General features: G+C 37.8%; 3 protein-coding genes across 5 annotated transcripts; 1 reads left to right on the plus strand and 2 right to left on the minus strand.

The window, feature by feature from the left end:
* Window positions 1-364: 364 nt before the first annotated feature.
* LOC132186208 (kinase with adenine nucleotide alpha hydrolases-like domain-containing protein) lies at window positions 365-6,882 on the plus strand. 2 transcript variants are annotated; one of them, XM_059600064.2, is made up of 10 exons: window positions 365-498; window positions 1,098-2,055; window positions 2,792-2,946; window positions 3,039-3,133; window positions 3,299-4,338; window positions 4,703-4,863; window positions 5,194-5,270; window positions 5,353-5,500; window positions 5,736-5,885; window positions 6,421-6,882. In XM_059600064.2, exons 2-10 carry the CDS (start codon window positions 1,875-1,877, stop codon window positions 6,655-6,657), a joined length of 2,244 nt encoding a protein of 747 aa, XP_059456047.1. In that variant the 5' UTR covers window positions 365-498; window positions 1,098-1,874; the 3' UTR covers window positions 6,658-6,882. The 2 variants fall into 2 exon arrangements, with proteins under 2 accessions (XP_059456047.1, XP_059456048.1); XM_059600065.2 differs by lacking the exon at window positions 365-498 and adding an exon at window positions 546-651.
* Window positions 6,883-8,932: 2,050 nt separating this feature from the next.
* On the minus strand, window positions 8,933-13,257 carry LOC132186072 (RNA-binding (RRM/RBD/RNP motifs) family protein). 2 transcript variants are annotated; one of them, XM_059599855.2, is made up of 10 exons: window positions 12,919-13,257; window positions 12,502-12,564; window positions 12,156-12,237; window positions 11,955-12,029; window positions 11,559-11,637; window positions 11,348-11,393; window positions 10,746-10,843; window positions 10,497-10,566; window positions 9,413-9,495; window positions 8,933-9,318 (listed from the first exon to the last, which is right to left on the minus strand). In XM_059599855.2, the coding sequence occupies exons 1-10, from the start codon at window positions 13,132-13,134 to the stop codon at window positions 9,288-9,290; spliced, it is 843 nt and encodes a 280-aa protein (XP_059455838.1). In that variant the 5' UTR covers window positions 13,135-13,257; the 3' UTR covers window positions 8,933-9,287. The 2 variants fall into 2 exon arrangements, with proteins under 2 accessions (XP_059455838.1, XP_059455837.1); XM_059599854.2 differs by having other exon boundaries at window positions 10,746-10,849; window positions 12,919-13,255.
* A 1,112-nt stretch (window positions 13,258-14,369) lies between these two features.
* Window positions 14,370-15,214, minus strand: LOC132186077 (PRA1 family protein F2-like). The gene has a single exon (XM_059599864.2). It carries the CDS (start codon window positions 15,068-15,070, stop codon window positions 14,492-14,494), a length of 579 nt encoding a protein of 192 aa, XP_059455847.1. The 5' UTR covers window positions 15,071-15,214; the 3' UTR covers window positions 14,370-14,491.
* Between the last annotated feature and the right edge of the window lie 4,314 nt (window positions 15,215-19,528).

The following is a 19,528-nucleotide window of genomic DNA, read 5'->3' on the forward strand; positions in this document are numbered from 1 at the left end:
GTTCATCAATTTTGCGCGCCGCCTATGTTAAGCAAGGACAAAGCGTAGCAGCCAAACTTAACCTTTTCCGCAATAATTTTCAAATCTCAAAAACCCGCCACATAAACGACGCCGTCTCAAGCAGCCAAAAAACCCAAAAAGACCGAGTGTGTTTAGCTCGGAAGGGTCAGATCCGAAATAAAACGAAAAACCAGAGGCATTTATAAATCAGAGCAGTCGACGGTCACCCACAGCCAAATCCACGAAGCAAGATTGGGTGTGACTCTCTGAGCAGACACAGACGAGAGGTGCACATGTCCGTATGTGCATGGAGTCGCAATAATTACTTCATCGCACACTGTATTTTTTCCTTAAGCTCGTAATTTCGCATTTCTGTCTTTCTCGCTTTGGCGCTCTCTCTCTCTCTCTCTCTAGTTTTTTTAAATTCATTTCCGTTTTGTACGTGATTGGTGTTGTGATCTGCGCGGATGTGAAAGAAGAAGAAAGGAGAAGAAAACAGTACTCTCTCTCTCTCTCTCTCTCTCTCTCACTCACTCTCACTCGTTGCGTTTGTTCTTTTAGATATATGGAGAAGCTTGTTGTTCTATTTTTGAATCTCTCGTTTTGTTTTTGTGCTCTTCACGGGAGTCAAGTGGTCTGCTGCTGTAAATGGTCCTGTTGTGTTGTTGAATCTACCTCGTTCGTCTTTATTGGTTTCTGTTTTTGTTTTTTTAATTTTTTTTTTATTTGAGTGGAAATTTTGAAGGCTTAGCTAGTAAATGTATATGTGTGTGTGTGTGTGTGTGTATCATTGTATGTGAGCGCTTGGCTGAATCCCTTTTTTTTTTCTTTTCTTTTGTTGGCGTGTGTTTGGTTGTCCGGAAAATATATGTGTTTGGATCCTAGGCTGTAGTTTTGTTAGGTTCCTGAAACATGTGACTCGAATGGTGACAAGATTAGTCGGGGGGTGGGGGTGTACAGAACAGGAATCACAATGAGTTGATATGTTGTATTTTCTTCTTAGATTTTCTTACAGTTTCTCTGCGACCAAACAGAGCGTTTGTCTTCAATCTGCTGGTTCCGATGCTGACAAAAACTTTTTAATCTGGACTGTGCAGGCTAGCACTTGGTGGGGCTTCAAACTCGGCTTAAATTGAGATAGTCGAGCGTTTCAACAGAGATTCACTGTCATATACGGCCTCTGCATCTCTCTGGTCATTTCCGCGATTTGATTGTTTTTGGTTTGGCATAGAGCAGTGGTGCTGAATTGAGTAGTAGAATCCTTTGGCCATTGTTCTCTCGATTTCGTTTCCGTGGAGAAAAAGCCCATCTCTGGGGTGGATCCAAGTTTTAACAACTCACTTTACCCTTGGGAGCTGTTTCTTTCCCAGTTTTGACTCATTGATTTGAGGGGTAACAGTAGAGCTCTACTTTCGCGGTTGTGTCGTTTTGCCTTTTGTATTGTTTTGCATAACAGTATTCGAAAATCCTCTTACTTTTGAGGTTTTCGTTGAGGAGAAACTGAGGCGTCTTGCTTTATGAGTCGAAGGGGTAATTAGATCCAATAACGTCGTTACCATTTTGGGAATATTAATTCCAAGATTTTCACTGCATAAGCGCAGGAAAAGTGAGGGGGGAAGAGAGTGTTTCAGGAATTGGTGTGAATCGGTGAAAAGGGTCTTGTCATTGTTGGCTCCGCAGGTTCTTAGTGGAACGGTGAGCATGTCGGTTGTACATGTCTTGGCGTCCAACATGGTGGGGGCAGAGTAATAATGCAGGTATTTTTGTTTGCGTCACTTTAGACATGTGCTCCAGCCACTATATTGAAATGGGTTTGATGGGTTTTAAGAATTGGATCTGTTGAAGAAGAAGGTTTGGTTGAATTTGTGGCGTCCATGAGTCAAGAACAGAAGCGAGGGAAGCAGGAGAAGGGCTCCGATGTCGAAGCGAAGGTCGTCGTTGCGGTTAAGGCATCGAAGGATATTCCCAAGACTGCTCTTGTCTGGGCCTTGACGCATGTTGTTCAACCTGGGGATTGCATCACTTTGCTTGTGGTTGTCCCTTCGCCAAGTTCCGGTATCTTATCCATGCGCCTCTTGTTGATTTATGCGCCTTTTCTTGACAAATATCAATTAACTGCTAGTGTTATATAGAAGTTAATGCCTTTTATTGGAATATACTTTTTTCAACTTCCAATTTTGACTTTTAATGTAATTGATCGCTTTCCTTTCATTCCTTCATTCCAACTTTCTGAAGGGGTTAATTTCCTTGTACTTTTTCTGGTCTGATGTTTGGTTGTTTGGATAACTATAGTTTACATTTCCAACCTGCTGGTCAGTGTTGCCACCATTGGATCAGTTTCATTGAGTTAGTGCTGGCTGAATATGTTACTTTAATGACGAGGAATATGCTTGATCTTTTTTCTTTTCTTCTGTTTCTTGGATTGTTGGGGCTGGATTTATATGCCTATCCCAGTATTTATTTGAGTTTATGACGAACATGTGATCCTTGGATCATCCTTTACACTAATTATAGTGTACTTTTGGGAAAGGAAAAATGTTTTTGACATTGACCAGCTTCCAGATCTTGCTTTCTGCCTTGGAATATTTTTGGGTTTTTATAAAACCACTAGGCATCTCTGTCATTCATTTTGTTACTGGAATTATAATTAAGGTTTTAGAAAAACCCATTCTCAAGATGATAAACTTTGGTTTCCAAGTTCTGAACATCCTGCTGACGCCTTCTCCATTTTCCAACTTTGCTGACCTGTAGATAAATGCTAACTGACATTTAATTTACCAAAATTCTTCAGGACGAAAACTATGGGTTTTCCCAAGATTTGCAGGGGACTGTGCCAGTGGTCACAAGAAATCTCATTCAGGAGCTAATTCAGAGCTGAAGGGTGACATTACAGATTCTTGCTCCCAAATGATCCTTCAACTTCATGATGTTTATAACCCAAATAAGGTAATTGCTTTATATATTTTCTATTTTCTCTGGTTCAAAGATTCTTCTCCATCCGTTTCTTCCATGTTTCTCATCCTGATTCTCTTTTGCAGATAAATGTCAGGATAAAAATTGTTTCTGGATCGCCTTGTGGTGCGGTGGCTGCAGAGGCCAAAAGAGCTCAAGCCAGTTGGGTTGTACTAGACAAGTATATTTTATTTCCCTATCTTTTTCACATTCAAATGCAATTCATATGCATAACATTGTGAGGGAAATGAGGTCTTGTCTTTTGATTTCCTAATTTAGAATTTACATTCTTGCCTTTTTAATTATGTATCTTTGGTCTATCTTAACTGACTAGTTATTTCAACAGACAGCTCAAACACGAGGAAAAACGATGCATGGAAGAGCTGCAGTGCAACATTGTGGTGATGAAGCGGTCCCAACCAAAAGTTCTCCGTTTAAATTTGGTTGGATCACCTCAGAAACAACCTGAAGTAGCCTGTCCATTACCTTCTGAGCAAGATGAAGCATCTGAAAAACATTCGAAAAAGAAGAAAGATTCTTTAAATTCTATTCGAGGGCCGGTTGTGACTCCAACTAGTAGTCCAGAGCTAGGGACACCATTTACAGCCACTGAAGCTGGAACATCTTCTGTGTCAAGCTCAGATCCAGGAACTTCACCATTCTTCATCTCAGAGATGAATGGAGATCTTAAGAAAGATGGTTCATTAGTCATTAAACAAAACCAGGATCTTAATGATACCAGTTCAGACACAGACAGTGATCATTTATCTTCGTCTTCATCAAGTTTAAGGTTCCAACCATGGATGGCTGAATTTCTAACTTCTAATTGTCAGTCCTCTCACATAGATGGAAGTTCCAAGAGACATACTGATAAACCTCAAGCATCAACATCCAAAGCTTTGCAAGAGAAGTTCTTGAAACTTGATGGAGAAACTGGAATTGGAGTGCTGAACTATCGAACTGATATGGAGTTCAGTGGAAATCTTAGAGAAGCAATCTCCCTATCGAGAAGTGCGCCTCCCGGCCCCCCTCCATTGTGTTCTATATGTCAACACAAGGCACCTGTGTTTGGAAAACCTCCAAGGTGGTTTAGCTATGCCGAACTGGAGATTGCTACAGGTGGATTTTCCCAAGCCAATTTCTTGGCAGAAGGAGGGTTTGGATCTGTTCACAGAGGTATACTACCAGATGGTCAGGCAGTTGCTGTCAAGCAACACAAATTAGCTAGCTCTCAGGGAGATCTTGAATTTTGCTCAGAAGTAGAAGTTCTGAGTTGTGCTCAGCACCGAAATGTTGTCATGCTGATTGGGTTTTGTATTGAGGACAGAAGAAGGTTGCTGGTTTATGAATACATATGCAATGGGTCACTGGATTCTCATCTATATGGTAATTTACTTGGATTTAGGACTGACAACATAAAGCTTGTTTCTAATATTTCATTTGGTAAATAGTTTCTTTATTTAAAAAGTGTAAAGCATATAAACTTTTGCAGACATATAATGACCAACTTTTTGTTCCGCTACTCCTAAACTTAATTGTGTGCGGTCAAGTCCGAACGTACTTAAAATAAATCTTCAGCTGTATTGTCTTCAAGACCTACTTATTCTCTATTAATAGAATTATTAGCAGTGTCATCACACCATCATAATTGTCAAATTTTTAATATATTGATAAAAATTAACTTTAGCATGCTAATGTTTTGGCAAGTAACGCTGGTTGTTAATTTAATGAGGACGTGGATTTGTTTCAGGACGAAATCGAGAGCCTTTAGAATGGTCTGCACGCCAAAAAATTGCTGTGGGAGCAGCTCGGGGCCTACGATATCTTCATGAAGAATGCAGGGTGGGTTGCATTGTCCACCGTGACATGCGGCCAAACAACATCCTCATCACCCATGATTTTGAACCACTGGTACGGCAATTCGATTTACTCCTATCTAATTTAGAAAAGTTCATATGTAAATTGTTAATTATCATAGCTTTGCTGTTGCATCCTTCAACTCCAATCGAGCCTCTTTTTGGTCCTCCCATTTTCAAGTAAAATGTTGTGAATGTTTATTTTCCTACACTACATCGTAGAATATATGGATAGTAATTTTTTTTCTCAAATATTGTAGTTCCGTTCGAGATTGAGATGTTTCTTTAGCTATTTTTTAAGGTGCATGAAATGGTTATTTTACATGACAGTGTGTAGGAATATTGCTTAGTGTTGTGATATTGCTTCAAACTTTTGTTTTGCAAGGTTGGTGATTTTGGCCTGGCAAGGTGGCAGCCGGATGGAGACACAGGTGTGGAAACAAGAGTAATTGGAACATTTGGGTAAGCATGATAGCTGTTGTTTTTATGTTCTACATTCCCCAAGCAATTACAGAATCTTACAAGCCATTCTTCTACACTCTAGGTATTTGGCTCCAGAGTACGCACAAAGTGGCCAAATCACGGATAAAGCTGATGTTTACTCTTTTGGGGTTGTATTGGTGGAACTTGTTACAGGAAGAAAAGCAGTGGATCTCAACCGGCCCAAGGGCCAGCAGTGTCTTGCTGAATGGGTACGATTTTATGGGATTCTATTTTTGTATCTTAGCCTGTTGTGTTTTTTATTAAGTGCATACTTAGTAATCTATCAAATAAATGCTCGTGTCCAGAAACTTGACTAATCCCTTAGGACCTGAAGTACGAATAGGAAAAGCAAACCATTTATTGTAGCTTTTGTTGTAGTTCCTCAAGGTGTAGGTTCTTTGATTAATTCTTCTTGATTTACATATGCATCTTTATCTGGAACAGGCACGCCCATTATTGGAAGAATATGCCATTGAGGCACTGGTTGATCCACGGTTGGGGAATCGCTATTCAGAACACGAGGTCTTTTGCATGCTGCATGCTGCATCTTTATGCATAGGGCGGGATCCTCTTTCGAGGCCTCGCATGTCACAGGTACAGAGAAAACTAAAAGAAAACAATCGTTTCTCTTCTCAATTTTGACCAAGAAAACAGTCACTGGGTTGGTGGTGGGTGAGGAAGGCCAGTATGATGTTATGTTGCCATCCTGCTCACTCTGTAGATACTCAACAGATATGTTTTTGCAGTATTGAATCAGCACCCACATTTGAATTCCACAGTTTGTATGGTTTCCATTTGGTAAACTGGACATCATCAAAAGGGATAATGCAACATTGGAGTCGTATGGGAATGTGGAGACAAGTGGAAAAGATATGTGACACTTTCCTGAGAGGATGTGTCTATGTGGATAGAGGATTCTTTTCGAATGTTGTATGAGTAGTGGGAGCCTGTTAACATGGAAAAATATTGATGGGAAAGGTTTGCTCTAGGTTTCATCATGGAAAGACCTGGAATTCTTTTAACCTGCTTAGAAATATCTTTCACATTGCATACTTCGATAGATGAGAGATACTTGTCATTGACATTTGGGACATGCATTTGCTTACTTTTTCTTTTCTTTTTGGTAAAGGTACTCCGCATACTGGAAGGTGACATGGTCATGGACACAAATTACATGTCAACACCAGGATATGATGTGGGAAACAGGAGTGGGCGGATTTGCACAGAGCAGCAGCAACATTATAGCGGTCCCCTCTCAAATGATGCAATAGAAGGGTTTAGTGGGAAGCTGTCTCTTGAGAGTTTGAGGCCACCATATTGGGAAAGGGACAAGGCAAGGAGGGCTTCATGTGATGATGTTTTGTAAAGAGCTCATCCATTTAAAACTACGTATTAAGTACGCCAAATACGTATGCCTTTTTTTTTCCTTCTTTTTTTTTTGTATTTTCTTCTCCCACTTATATTTTTGTCTCCAAAGCCATCATCTAGATTTTGCTTCTGTATAGTAGAAGGATAGTAGGGAATAGCAACGTTTTGTAATTCTTTGGGAAATGAAGAGAATCAAGTCTAAAATGGCCTCCTTCAAACTTCAGTGAATACGGTTTTGGTTAAATATATAAGCTAAGCAGCTCTTACGAGTATGCTCTCTCTTCTGTAGGTCGGGGATGGACAGCAATTTTAAAGCTTGATTTTAATAAATTATGTGTGCAAATGCGGGAAGTCCCTCCCTGTGGGGGGAGTGTTGAGAAGCATAACTAAAGCTTGTATGCCTTTTAAGTAGCATACAAGTAATCGGTCCTTGGTTTTAATTTGATTAAAAATCACTTCCCTATCATTTCCCCTTTTTTTATTTTTTTATTTTTATTTTTATTTTTTATAAATGCAAAATTGGTTTATGTGGTTGGCCTAATTTACAAATTACTCATTATGGTTTAAAAAATAATCTATAAATCCTTAGAATAGACCAAAATAAAATTTTACTCCCTGAACTCATTTTCCATTAAATGACTTAACAGAGACTGTTGCATTGCCACTTTACACCCAATAAAAATAAGACACGTGTTCTTTTTTATTTATGCTTTTAAAAAATAAATAATCCCTCTATATTCCCTTGTGTCACGGTCTTCTTCATCTTTCCCGCTGATTCACTGTCCATGCCGTTGTCTTCATGTCTGATTCTAAGAGTTGAAAATCGATCAAAAAAAAAAAAAAATTGATTGTCAGCCATCACCCAATTTTTTCCTCCTTTATTCTATTTATTTATTATTATTTTTTTCTTTCCTAAGACACTCTTTTGTGGTATCCACCATTCATACTTTGTGCTTGATGTTACTTCAAAATGAAGATATTACTCCAAAATGATATCCGATGTTTATCATTGTGCCTACCAGTAAAGAGCACAATTGTGCTTGCCATAGAAAATAATAATAATAATAAAAATAAAAATTTGGGGGAGGGGGGGGGGGGGGGGGGGGGAATAAATTGTTTCCGATGCCTAGAATTTTTTTTTGAAGATGCTTCAATGCCCAAAAACAAATATAAATTTCCATAGAAAGACTGCCCAAAAACACAGATGCCCAAAAATCTCAAAGTAACTCATAGATCGAACATGCCCAAAATCTTAAAAGCGGAAGTAAAAAAGCTCCAAAGCAAGGTGGTTTAATTATCGTTGTGACGTTTTTGGCGATTCTCTAGCGGCGATTTCAATCGTGTTACGAAACCCAACAGCTCACCTAGAGATGGACGCAAGAGTCGGTGGGGAAGATGAAGACGACGGCCGCACATGGGGATATAGAGGGATTTAGTTTAATTAATTTCATGTGGAGTGTGCTGGAATCTCAAAATGACGTGAAAAAACTTATTGGTCATTTTTTAAAAGTACAAATAAAAAAGAACATGTGTCTTATTTTTATTGGGTATAAGGTGGCAATGAAACGATTTATGTTAAGTCATTTAACGAAAAATGAGTTCAATGAGTAAAATGTTATTTTGATCTACCCTAGGGACCTATAAATTATTTTTTAAACCATATGGAGTGATTTCTTAATTAGGCCAACTAGATGGACTAATTTTACATTTATCCTCCCTTTTTTTAAGTCACTTTTAAAATGAATCTTTATCATTTTTTATCATTTAAATTGTTGACGGTATTTTTGTCATGTTAATTAAGTCACCCTGTCACCAACAGTCACGTAATTATAAAATTGAATATATCATTATTCTTTACTTCCCAAAAATTATAAATATATCCTAAAAAATTATAAAATTATAAAAACGTCAATACAATTATACAAATAACAAAATTTTCCCCGTGTAGGGTGGAACGGACTAACCGTTGCAATGTGCCGTGGGAGCAGCTCATAATATAGAATCTACTGTAAAGAGTCTTTTCGCTGGCTCGGTTGCAAAGTAATTACCACCTTTCACGGTGGCCCATTTCTTGGCCTCTGAGCCGTTAAGCCTCTGGCTGGCCCAGTACTTTAGCCTGTTTGCTATGTTCTGGATTGTTTTTGTTGGCTCTGTGCTTTATAGCCTCACGGACCCACGTTTTTATTTAATATAATTATATTTACCTTTCTTAGAAAAAAAAAAAAAAAACACAAAAACAAGTTACACAAATCTGGGGCTAGACGGAGCGGGAGTGAAATATGTAAAGCACAATCTTTTTTTCTTGGCCTGAAATATGCAAAGCACTTTAAGATTGCTGTTTTTGGATGATCTCATATCTGAACGCAATGTTTTTGAGTCTTTACACGCAACGTGAGGGTCACTAGAAAGTTATTGTACAAGCAGAAGCTGCCACCATATCTTCAGAAATTGAATAAGAGAGAACATTGACAATTAGCAACATTACACTCCTAATCAAACTTCATCCAGAAACAGCACTTTTCTATAGCCTAACACCGTTGGGTTTCCAAAACTCATTAGTTAACTACGACTACGAAAAGCAGTTTCAAAACTCATCTGTTTAAGTGCGCCACCTCGTGCGCTGTTCTTCTACCGCTTCCTCATTTTAGACCTCGCATATCTAGAGAGCACAAGTCGAAAAATTACATTTAATCAAATCGAAATGCAACAACTTCACACAAAGGTATATGAATTCTTGAGAGAGAAGGGAATACTCTATATGCATGCCCCCCCGGTCTGATGATGGTAACAAGCTGCCCTGAAGTTGCTCCATAACCATGTTAGCCTGCTCAATTTCCTGCCAAAGAGAAACACGGTTAATGGAATCATAGTTATTTCATAATTAACCTGGCCTCTTTTTTCCTAGGTCCACAAATCAATCACGAGAAGAGTCTAGATTCATGAATAATTGAATTGCTCATTGTACCAAAATTGCCTTTCAGCAACTCCAGCGCAAAATGAGAGCAGAGGTACTGGGATTCAGCACTCAATAGAAATCCAAAGAGTCCACTTGCCAATTTGCACAAGATCGTGTTATCATTTAGAGAATTTTTGAGTATAGAGTACAGATGTAACACCCAAGTTCTACATTGGGAAAATGACTGGGAATATAGAGAGTAGGTGGTTTATAATGATACTCATGAGTGTTAAGTCCTACATTGCTTACTTAGTAAGTGAAACTAGACTTTATATGTAATTCTAGAAAAACTCCAAATTAACTAGTCTTTTTGAGGTGATAGAGCAGATATGGTTAGCTCTTTCCCTGAGTCGTTACAATGGATGTGGCCGAATTCATATTGAGACCAAATTGAAAACTGTGAAGTCCAAGAAATTTCTATTTCCCTTGGAAACTATGCTTAAAAACTTAACAAATTTAGTTCAGGATACTCACAGCTTGTTTGCAAATGGGTCTTTTACCTTGAAGTTTCCGTATGGCAAGATTTATGCAAATTCTAAGGAGTTTTTCCAATTTAGAGACTTGGACCATGTTGGGAAGGTTTGGATTAAGGCTTTGCAAAGCAAAGCCCAGCATATTTGTTTTTTAAATATTACAATTATATTTGCATTTTTAGCTCATTTGGTGATTAGTTGTGATGATTTTCTTATTCTTTTTTCTACTTTTAGATAGATGTTTCGTATACTTCTTTTAATGATATTTCAATTACATAAAAAAACAAAACATATTACAATTATGCTTAAAACATGGGCCTATTATTATATTATTTCTTTTTTTCTCTCTGAGCACAACATGTGCCTCTATCTATAAAAGCAGAAGTTCCAGCACAAAGCATGGGATACCTCATAGTCCGCAAATGCAACTGGCATCCCACCTTTAGCACGCACTTTGAGAGAATTGAATCCAGGGTACCTGACAAAAGAATAGGAAAAGACATGTAGCCATCAAGTTTTCTGACTGACAATTCCATGGCTGATGGGCACAATAGGTATATGGATATACAGAAGAAATTGGAGGCTGCACATTCTTCCCCCCTCTGAGGGGGACAAAGCAAAGGAGAGAGAGAGAGAGAGAAAGGAACTGCAACTCACTGAGACAGAACTTGCTTCAGTTCATCTTCAGTGCAATTTGGCCCTAGATTTGCAATAAATAGAGTGGAACATGCTCCTCCATCAACAGTCTTTTCTGGCTGCTCCTGCAGAAGCCAATCAATGTAATACATGTTTATACAAACCTGCATAGCCCTAAATACAAATTAATCTTCATATGGAACTAACCAAACCTTTGCACATTAATAGCGGAAGTAACTCGAAGTTTATAACTCAAGATCCCACCCAGTATTGTTTGTCACAGCACCAAAAAGTTTCTTGTAAACCGTATCCTCTTCAGTAAGTTCTATAGACTACAGTATATTTCTGGTGAATGTTTTGAGAAGGATAAATACAGGTTACGTAGACAAAATCCTAATTCAAACTTCACAACCAAGAGGATACAAATCATGAGGACAATCCTATAGTCTACAATGGAAAGTAGATTTACACATTATTCTCCTCTCCGAAAGGCCAAAATAAAAATTCAATGAAAAGTAAAAAAGTGGTAATCTATCCGCCATTGATGAAAAATCCAGAAGGATCCTATGATTTCTGATTTTCTTTTTGTGAAAAAAAAAAAAGAAAGCACCATCATTACTTACATTTAATGAAGCTCCAGCATTGTCAGGACCAACTGCTGTCTCACCACTGCACATCACCAGACAGAAATACAGATAGTGATCCACAAGAAGATTAAGCAGAACTAAGGAAAACGAAAAAGATCTTTCTGCAGTTTAGGTACTAAACACAGTGGAGTTCATAATATAGAACTTCCTCATAGAACAATTAGTGTGCTTTAGGAGCGCTTTCAACCTTTTTGAGGCTGCTAAATCGCCATTCTCGCCAGAATCAGGATTGCCGGTCTCAGATGGTTCATCAGATTCACTGTCTCCTGAATGTGCAAAGAAGTGCCAAAATGTGCAAAGTGAGCCACAGAATCAAGTTCAGATGGCAGTGCCTCCTTCTAGCGAAAGAGTAGCTTATATCTCTTTTCTTTTCCTTTTAGGGAATCATAATAATAACTAACAAGAAAAGAAAAAATAATAAAGGGAGCACTTAAAAAGGCCTAAAATATGAAAGCGGCAACATGGATCACAAGTTTGATTTCCGCGGGGGGGGGGGGGGGGGGGGGGGGGCGGGCGGGGGGTGGGAATTGAACTTGTAAAATCTGTTTTTTACTGAAAATATTCAATTTATACAAGACATTACCATCGTCACTGGATGTTTCTTGGGCATTTATGTCTTCTTTAGCTCTTTTGTCTATAACAACATAGGCTCCACTACCTGTACAAGAAAAATAAGTCAATTCATGAAGTAAGTGGAGATCAAAGATCAAAATAAACCAGAATCTGCCATAAAAGAAATTCTACAGATTTATAACTTGAATAAGTATGACAGACAATTACAGACCTGGTTTACGTTTTCTTCTGGAGTTTGATCTTGCCAGTTCGATATGCAGAACAGATCCAGTTTGAGGATCAAATTTTACACCCTGATCATGGTAATCGTGGGAGCAAAAAAGTTAAATAGACTGCAAATTTGTGAAAGTAAAAAATTCTGGTCGTTCAACAACAAAATTGAATTAGAAATGCATTTTGAATCGAATGCCCTGATCGATACCTAAAGAGTATATAGAAACGACTACTTAAATTGGAAAACACTACCGTGAACAAGGCAATAAATAATCGAAACCTGAAGACATATATACGTGTTTAAAAGAAACAACTATATTTGGTGATTGGAGAAAAGTTCTCACATTTAACGCGTGCAACGCTGCAATTGCCGATTGATGATTGGAAAAGGTAGCGAACGCCACGACCTGCAAAATATAATCGGAATCTTCTAAACTGTTTTCTATCCAAATTAAATCATAATCAGAACGTGCTTTGAAGAATTAACATTCTTTTTACAAGCAATGCAAACCCTAAGTTCCCTGATTGGCTGTAAGAGCAAATATATGCATTCTACATTACCACAGTCCATTCCATTTTTCTCGGGAACCCAACAAAGGGAAAATGAAGCTAAAGAAGTTCACAAACTTAGGGCTAACAACCTCTACTCAGCCAATCGTTATTCTTTTATCATCACAGTCCAACAAAGCAACAGAACATTTCCTTTTTAGTTGGATTTTCACGGGGTTTAATTTTCTCGGGAAACAAACAGAGAAGAGAACCTGGCTGCCGCGGCCGGTATACTTGAGCTGGCAAGAGTCGAAGCCAGGGCGGCGGCGGAAGAGGTTGTGAATCTCACGCGCCTTGACGTCATCCGGGAGCCCCGACACGAAGAGTGTGTTGATCCCGCTCCGGTCCTTGTCGTAGTCTTGTTGTGGTGGTGGCGGTGGGTGGTGGTGGTGGAGGTAGTAGGGATCGTAGGGCTGGAGATGAGCCATTTCGACGGCTTAGATTGGAAGGAGCGTGGCTTCGCGGGGGCGTAATGACGGTGATGGCGAGGAGAGTCTGGAGAGAGTACGCAAGGGGCTTTCAAGATTCGCCTCCGCAGATCGTTTTCGTTAACATTCGTGTGAATAGATACTTACCACCATATTACGGCGATCTTTTTATTTTATGCCCGACTCAACAAGTCTACCAGAAATTTTAACACAATTTTTTTGAGTTAAATTAGCTACAAACCGACAATTTATTAAAAAAAAATATGTGATTCTCACGTGTTAAGAGATATTTAAGAATTTATTAGACGGATTTATAGCTAATTTTGTCCCAATTTCAATATATCTCATTTAATTTAAATTAATTTGACGAATTTTTTTTTCAATAATTACCTACCATCAAAAGGAACCATTACTTTTGAAATAATGGCAATCGTGAATTGGGTGGGTCTAGGATCCCTTGGATGAGCATTGATGAGTTAATAATAAATTAATAATGGACTGCATTTGATTCTGTGTTGAGTTGTTTATTTAATCCAATCATGTAGCAAAAAAGGAAAAAAAAAAATGTTAATATTAATCAGTTCAGTGTAATTCTTTTTTAATAAAATATTAAAAAAAATATGGTTCTTCAAGTTTTTCTAGAAGAATGCAACCACAAATCTGTGCATAGCCCATTATAATTCTAGTTTTTTTTTTTTTTCTTCAATAGAATATAATATAAATTGTTTCAAGAATTCCACAGTATCCATTTCTTTGGCCCATAACTATAAGCTTAAATTATTTTCCATGTATTCTTGGTGTATTTACAACTTGAATTTAATAGTTGTCCAAAATCTCCTGTCTTCTGGGGAGGGGACCCGTAGCAATGTCAACAAGATTTAGGCGAATAGAAGCCGAGGCCCCAAACATCAAAGAAAAGGAGAAAATAATCAACCAACCACAAACTTATAATGACACTAAAACCAGTCCAAAAGACAAGCATGTCCAAAACATCAGATCAGCTCATGTCCAAAAGCACCTCTTGAAGTTGCAAAGGATCCGTGCTTGTCGTTGAGAAATAAAAAGAGTCACATGATTTGAGGGGCCATTTCCTTTGTCAAAATTGCACCCATCAATTACATGTACCTTTTGCAATGGCCCATTTTCCTGCTGATAACATTCATTACCCTTTTTTTTCCCTTGCCCAAAAAGAAAAGGAGAAAAAATAGGACAAGGATCAAAGATTTAGACCAAAATAAAAAGAAACTAATCCCATTTCCTCTGTTTACCAGATCACCAAAAAAACAAATTGGGGGAAAAATACAAAACCAACCAAAGAGAAAAAAGAAGTTGATAATTAAGGGAAAAGCACAAACAATTAAGAAGAAGTAGATCCAGCCGGAGCAGCAGGACTAACACCAGTCATCAGGTCGGCAGCCTCCTCATCCAAGGCCAAATCGTCGGTCTTCCTGAAAGCCGCGTGCAGAACCACCACCACCGCACCAATCGAGAGCGCCACCAAGATATTCACGGTGGCGTTCGTCAAAACCAAGAACACCACCGTCAGGATGGCCAGCACGATGAGCACCACCCTGTCATCGATCATGTGGCCGAAGAAGACGAGGGGCTCGTCGCGGAGGAAGTAGAGGAACAGCCACACGGCCATCATCACCAAAAACACTATGAGCGAGATGGGGTGCCATAGGAGGCTGAGAAAGAGGATTAGCAGGGCGACCATCGCGTAGTTCATGCGGAAGTAGCCCACGTTGGTGCGGACCCGGGCGATGGCGTCGCCGAAGTTGGCCGGCAGGCGGATGGCTCGGAGGTTGAGCATGAGCTTCCATGGGCGGCGGGTGCCGATGCCGGCTTTGATCCTCTCCTTCGCGCGCGAGAGGTATTCGAGGTTTTTGGTGGCTCCTGGCGCGGGCGAGGTTGGGATGGTACCGTAGTTGGTCATGTTTGTGTTTTTGAGGGGTTAGAAAAGTTTGACCCTTTTGGGGGAGGGTTGAACTGTGGGAGAAGAAATGAAGACGATGATGATATGGGGGGTTTGAAAAGGAAACGTGGGGAGGTGGTAGGAGAGAATAGAATAATAATGTAAATGAAAATGAATTAGAGAGGGACATTTGGGGGGCTTATAATAAGGTGGTGTGAGGTGCAGTGTTGGAAGTAGGGGCACGTGATTCAAGTCATAACTTGTGTTCGTGTGCCGGGTTAATTTTGTGTTGAGTTCGTGGGTTGTGTCAAAAAAATTGTTAACTATAAATGTGTTGAGTTTAAATTGTGTTGAGGCATGAGTATAAGATTATATACATAGGTCAACTGTTAAAACTAGTAGCTCATATTAAAATACCAGTGGTTATCTGAGTAGACAGAGTGGGAGTCTACTGGCTCATAGGTATAATTAAGTTTGCGAGAGGTTGTGGGGGTGCAGGGCAACACCCGGCGGTACGGTACAGGGTATTTTGGAAATTTTTAAAATAGGTTCATATAATTAGAGTTTTCTTATATATATATATATATATATATATATGTGTGTGTGTGTGTGTGTGTGTGTTATGTTGTAACTCGTGGACGTAGATACATTATCAAACCACGTAAATCTGTGTCTCGACTTTCTTTTAATTTTTCTCTTTTCGATTTCATATTATTTGTCATTGTTGTGCATAGTAACAACATCAATTCTAACTTGATCCACTTTCAAAATTTAACTCATTAATTTTATATTAAATTCGCATCAAATTCACATATCTGTATAAAATGTTAACAGTCCTCACTCGTGACATGGTTGATGGATATAGGTTGTGAAACTTTGGCTGAGTGTCAATTATGATCAACCCAACAACAGAGGAGAATATCAATTATGGTTAAAGCCCAAATTGGGTTATGACAATAGAAAAATGGCCAAATGAAACAAGACAGATTTGATAAGAAAGAAAAGTTTGATTGTACATCCCATGATTGAATCTCACAATGTCTAGAGGGAAGAAGAAGATTAACGATGCATAGTTTGGACTCCTACACCAAAAACAAAAATGAGGAAAAATTCAGAAAATGAATAACAAAAAGTCTTCAAAATTAATACAAGATGGGGATGTTTTCTCTTAGACTTTAACCAGGAAAGAAGAAAAAGGTGATGGGCAAAAAGGTTTATGGAATGTGATAGACTGCAGCTACATGCTGATCCTTCTCTTTTTTCCTTGAATTGTGGTAGTTGCCAAAGGACCCGACACTTTCAACTAATCTTCCAACGTGAGATGGGTTGGACTCTTATGTGGATAAGACCACACTAATACTCGTGGGGACGGCAATGAGAAAAGCGACGGCAAGGTCTCAACAAGGCCGGCCGGCATGACCACGTGGCGTGTTGGAAGCTACGAGAAACCTTATTCATTTGGTTGCAACAATAATCTGCAAACGTGGCAGTAGGGTAGTGGACGGATAGAAATAGATTGGGTAGGTTTGGCCAATGGGTGGTCGCCACGCAAGCAGGATGAGGATCTTTTTGCTTGAAGAAGCCACCCAGATTCTCAATCCTCAAATCAGGCCAAACTAGAAAGTGCCACACGAATGCACGATGGAAAGCTTTTCCTGCAACGTGGAAGTTCAGAATTATAAACTGATTATGATTATGCATTTTTCTTCTTTCTTCCTTCATATTTGAGATTTTTTTCTTTTCACATGTTCGAGTAAGAGAGGAAGAAGATTCGAACTAATAATTTCCGTTTTATGATATTTGATGTTAGCCGATTGAGTTAATCTTTAAGACATTTTATATTGAATTTACTATAGGTATTGGTGTACAATAGAATAAGCCTTCAAGAAGCAGGCCCATTTATAATCGAGACATATTGCATATCATTCTCTTAACAATTTTTTCATTTTGTTTTTAATTTTATAAATCTAATAGATTTATCATTAAATTTATAGATTTATATTCGTCTCACACAAATTTAATAGTGAATTTATCGATTCACTATATAAAAATATGTAAAAGATGAGATAAAAAATAAATTTTATTAATTTTTTTTTTTTTTTAAACGTCCTAAAAAGATAGGATAAAAGGAGGTTGTGTCTATGATGCCTAATGGAGTGGGGGGCCAAAAGAAAAGGACGCGAAAGAACTCTCCCTAACATAATCGAATAGGTGTGTAGACTGGCATGAATTCGACAACCAAGTTGATGCTCGGTTGAATGATTTGAAGTGGGATTATGTTTTCAAGCGCTTTTAAACTATCACTAAAGTTTAAAACTCTCAATTAAGCATATCGAGCTTTTAATTTATTTCAATTATTCTCTTCTATTAAATTTTGTCAAAATTTTTTGTTAATTTTTTTTAAAAAAAAAATAAAAACTGAAATATTTTGACAAAAATTAAGAAAAAATCCTAACAAAATGAGGTAATTAATTGAAAGAAAATAAAAGTTTCATACTCTTAATTGATAATTTTTAAACCTTGAAAGCTTAGTATTAAAACCAGTAAAAATTAAAGAGAATTTTATGAAGTTTTCCTTAATAAATACGAATGATAACAACTCTTATGTGGTAAATGGCCTGATTCAGTACTTAAGAGGTAGCTCAATCGACTAGGAATTACGTCTTATAAAGCGGAGGTCACTAGTTCAAATCTCTCTCTCCTCTTATGTGGACATATCAAATAAAATAAAATAAAAATAGTATGATCCACGGGACCCATTTGCCCTTTACAAATAGAGTATCATAATTTCTCTGGCCGCATAAGTTCAAAAGGCCACACATCAATTCCTATGATGGTCTAAAAAATCGGGTGTACCATCTGAAAACCTATAGAGCTCACATGGACCTCCATGCCACTAATCTATTGAAAAAAAAAAAAAAAAAAATCAAATTCATAAACAAAGATAACAAATTGGGAAACAATTCTATTTTTTTTTTTTTTTTTTTTTTTTTGAGGATTGGGAAACAATTCTACCATTTCTTCCATGTATTACTTACTTAAATAACAAAAAACCATACATTCCTGGTCTGTAAAAAGCAGGTTCTTCCTTATCAGTTTGAGCATGTCTAGCTCAACGGCACCGTTTTTATCATTCACAAGAGATTACAAAGATTTCTCAACAGTTTTCTTGGCTTTTCGTCTTGCCAAGTTAATTTCAGTCAACACTAAACATTAATTGTAAGGGCTAATGCTATAATAAGTAATTCATAATCTTTGTTGAGATTCCAACTGCGACCCGTGGGTGGGACGCGGGGATCCCCCATTTTTTATTTTTTATTTTTTAATCTTGTAATTTTAAATTTTTAAATAATGATAGTGGGACAGTGTGACTTATGGGACACTAAGAAGTCGCTAATAGGTTTGATATGGTGAGCATTAAGTTTTTTGATGGAAAATAGACGAAGAGACTAACTCTGATAATTAGACAACCTCAAGTACCACGTTTGATAGTTTTTTTTTAAGGATTTGGCTTGAGTGCTATATAAATAACTTTAACATATTTGCAGTTTTTCAACCCTACATATTTAATTTTACTACTTTTTTTTTATTCTCATGAAATATTTGGAATTAAATCCAAAAAGTCCAAACTATTGAAAAAAACATAGAAAACAACAGCACATAGAGCACATACGCCAAATCTATTTTTGAAACTGAAGTAGCTATTTGATAATAGTTCAAAACACAAACACCAAAATAACATTTAACGCTAATTAAAAAGTACCAAAATAACTACTTTGGCCCAAAACACAAGTACCAAAGTGGCTTTTCCCTTTTCGCCCTCTCCCGCTTTGTTTAAAAAAAAAAAAAAAAAAAAAAAAAAAACCAAAGTAGCTATTTCACTATCTTTTCTTTATGGGTCTTGGGGTTTTCATTATCAGAGAACCATTGTCTTTTATGATGCCCCCTTGGGCCTTGTATGTGCAATAATGGTTCATTAAGCTGCACTTGTTTTCTATTGGGCCTATGGAAATGCCCAATTTACCACTTATTTTATTTATGATATTCAAGAGAGAGCAGGAGTAAAGCATCGCAAGTCTTACATCATATAGATATACTTGGGTTTATTCTTTAGCATTCCATTTCTAGACTCCTAAATATAAACATCTAACCATGCATTTCCCTTTTTCTTTTGTTGGATTAACCTCATTGGGTGTTGAATTATCCTTTCGTCCTACTCGTGTTTAATTTATATAAGATTTGATCAAATTATAACTTAATCGAGCTTGACAGTTGCCCCGTCCCGCATGTTTTTTACTTAAAAAGAATAAAAAAGCAAACAAAGAAGTCCTTCCACGAAAGTTCAAATTATACACGCTTACTAGGAGGAATGCGCCAGCCTTAACTAATTTTATTTGCAAATTGCACACGCTGAGGTCCCACTAATATTGGCATATACGATCACGGTGATGAGGATATACGGCATCAGCACTAAGAATT

The sequence above is a fragment of the Corylus avellana genome, chromosome 6, assembly GCF_965113065.1.
Source record: "Corylus avellana chromosome 6, dhCorAvel1.hap1.2, whole genome shotgun sequence".
Lineage (NCBI taxonomy): Eukaryota > Viridiplantae > Streptophyta > Magnoliopsida > Fagales > Betulaceae > Corylus > Corylus avellana.

Excerpts from the sequence above, each read along its gene's own strand:
- LOC132186072 (XM_059599854.2), bottom strand. The coding sequence starts at position 13,134 with ATGGCTCATCTCCAGCCCTACGATCCCTACTACCTCCACCACCACCAC. Across the intron at positions 12,565-12,918 it reads ATACCGGCCGCGGCAGCCAG|GTCGTGGCGTTCGCTACCTT; the intron begins GTTCTCTTCTCT and ends TATATTTTGCAG. Across the intron at positions 9,496-10,496 it reads TTGCATTTGCGGACTATGAG|GAAATTGAGCAGGCTAACAT; the intron begins GTATCCCATGCT and ends TCTCTTTGGCAG.
- LOC132186077 (XM_059599864.2), bottom strand. The coding sequence starts at position 15,070 with ATGACCAACTACGGTACCATCCCAACCTCGCCCGCGCCAGGAGCCACC.
- LOC132186208 (XM_059600064.2), top strand. The coding sequence starts at position 1,875 with ATGAGTCAAGAACAGAAGCGAGGGAAGCAGGAGAAGGGCTCCGATGTC. Across the intron at positions 4,339-4,702 it reads ACTGGATTCTCATCTATATG|GACGAAATCGAGAGCCTTTA; the intron begins GTAATTTACTTG and ends GATTTGTTTCAG. Across the intron at positions 5,886-6,420 it reads CGAGGCCTCGCATGTCACAG|GTACTCCGCATACTGGAAGG; the intron begins GTACAGAGAAAA and ends TTTTTGGTAAAG.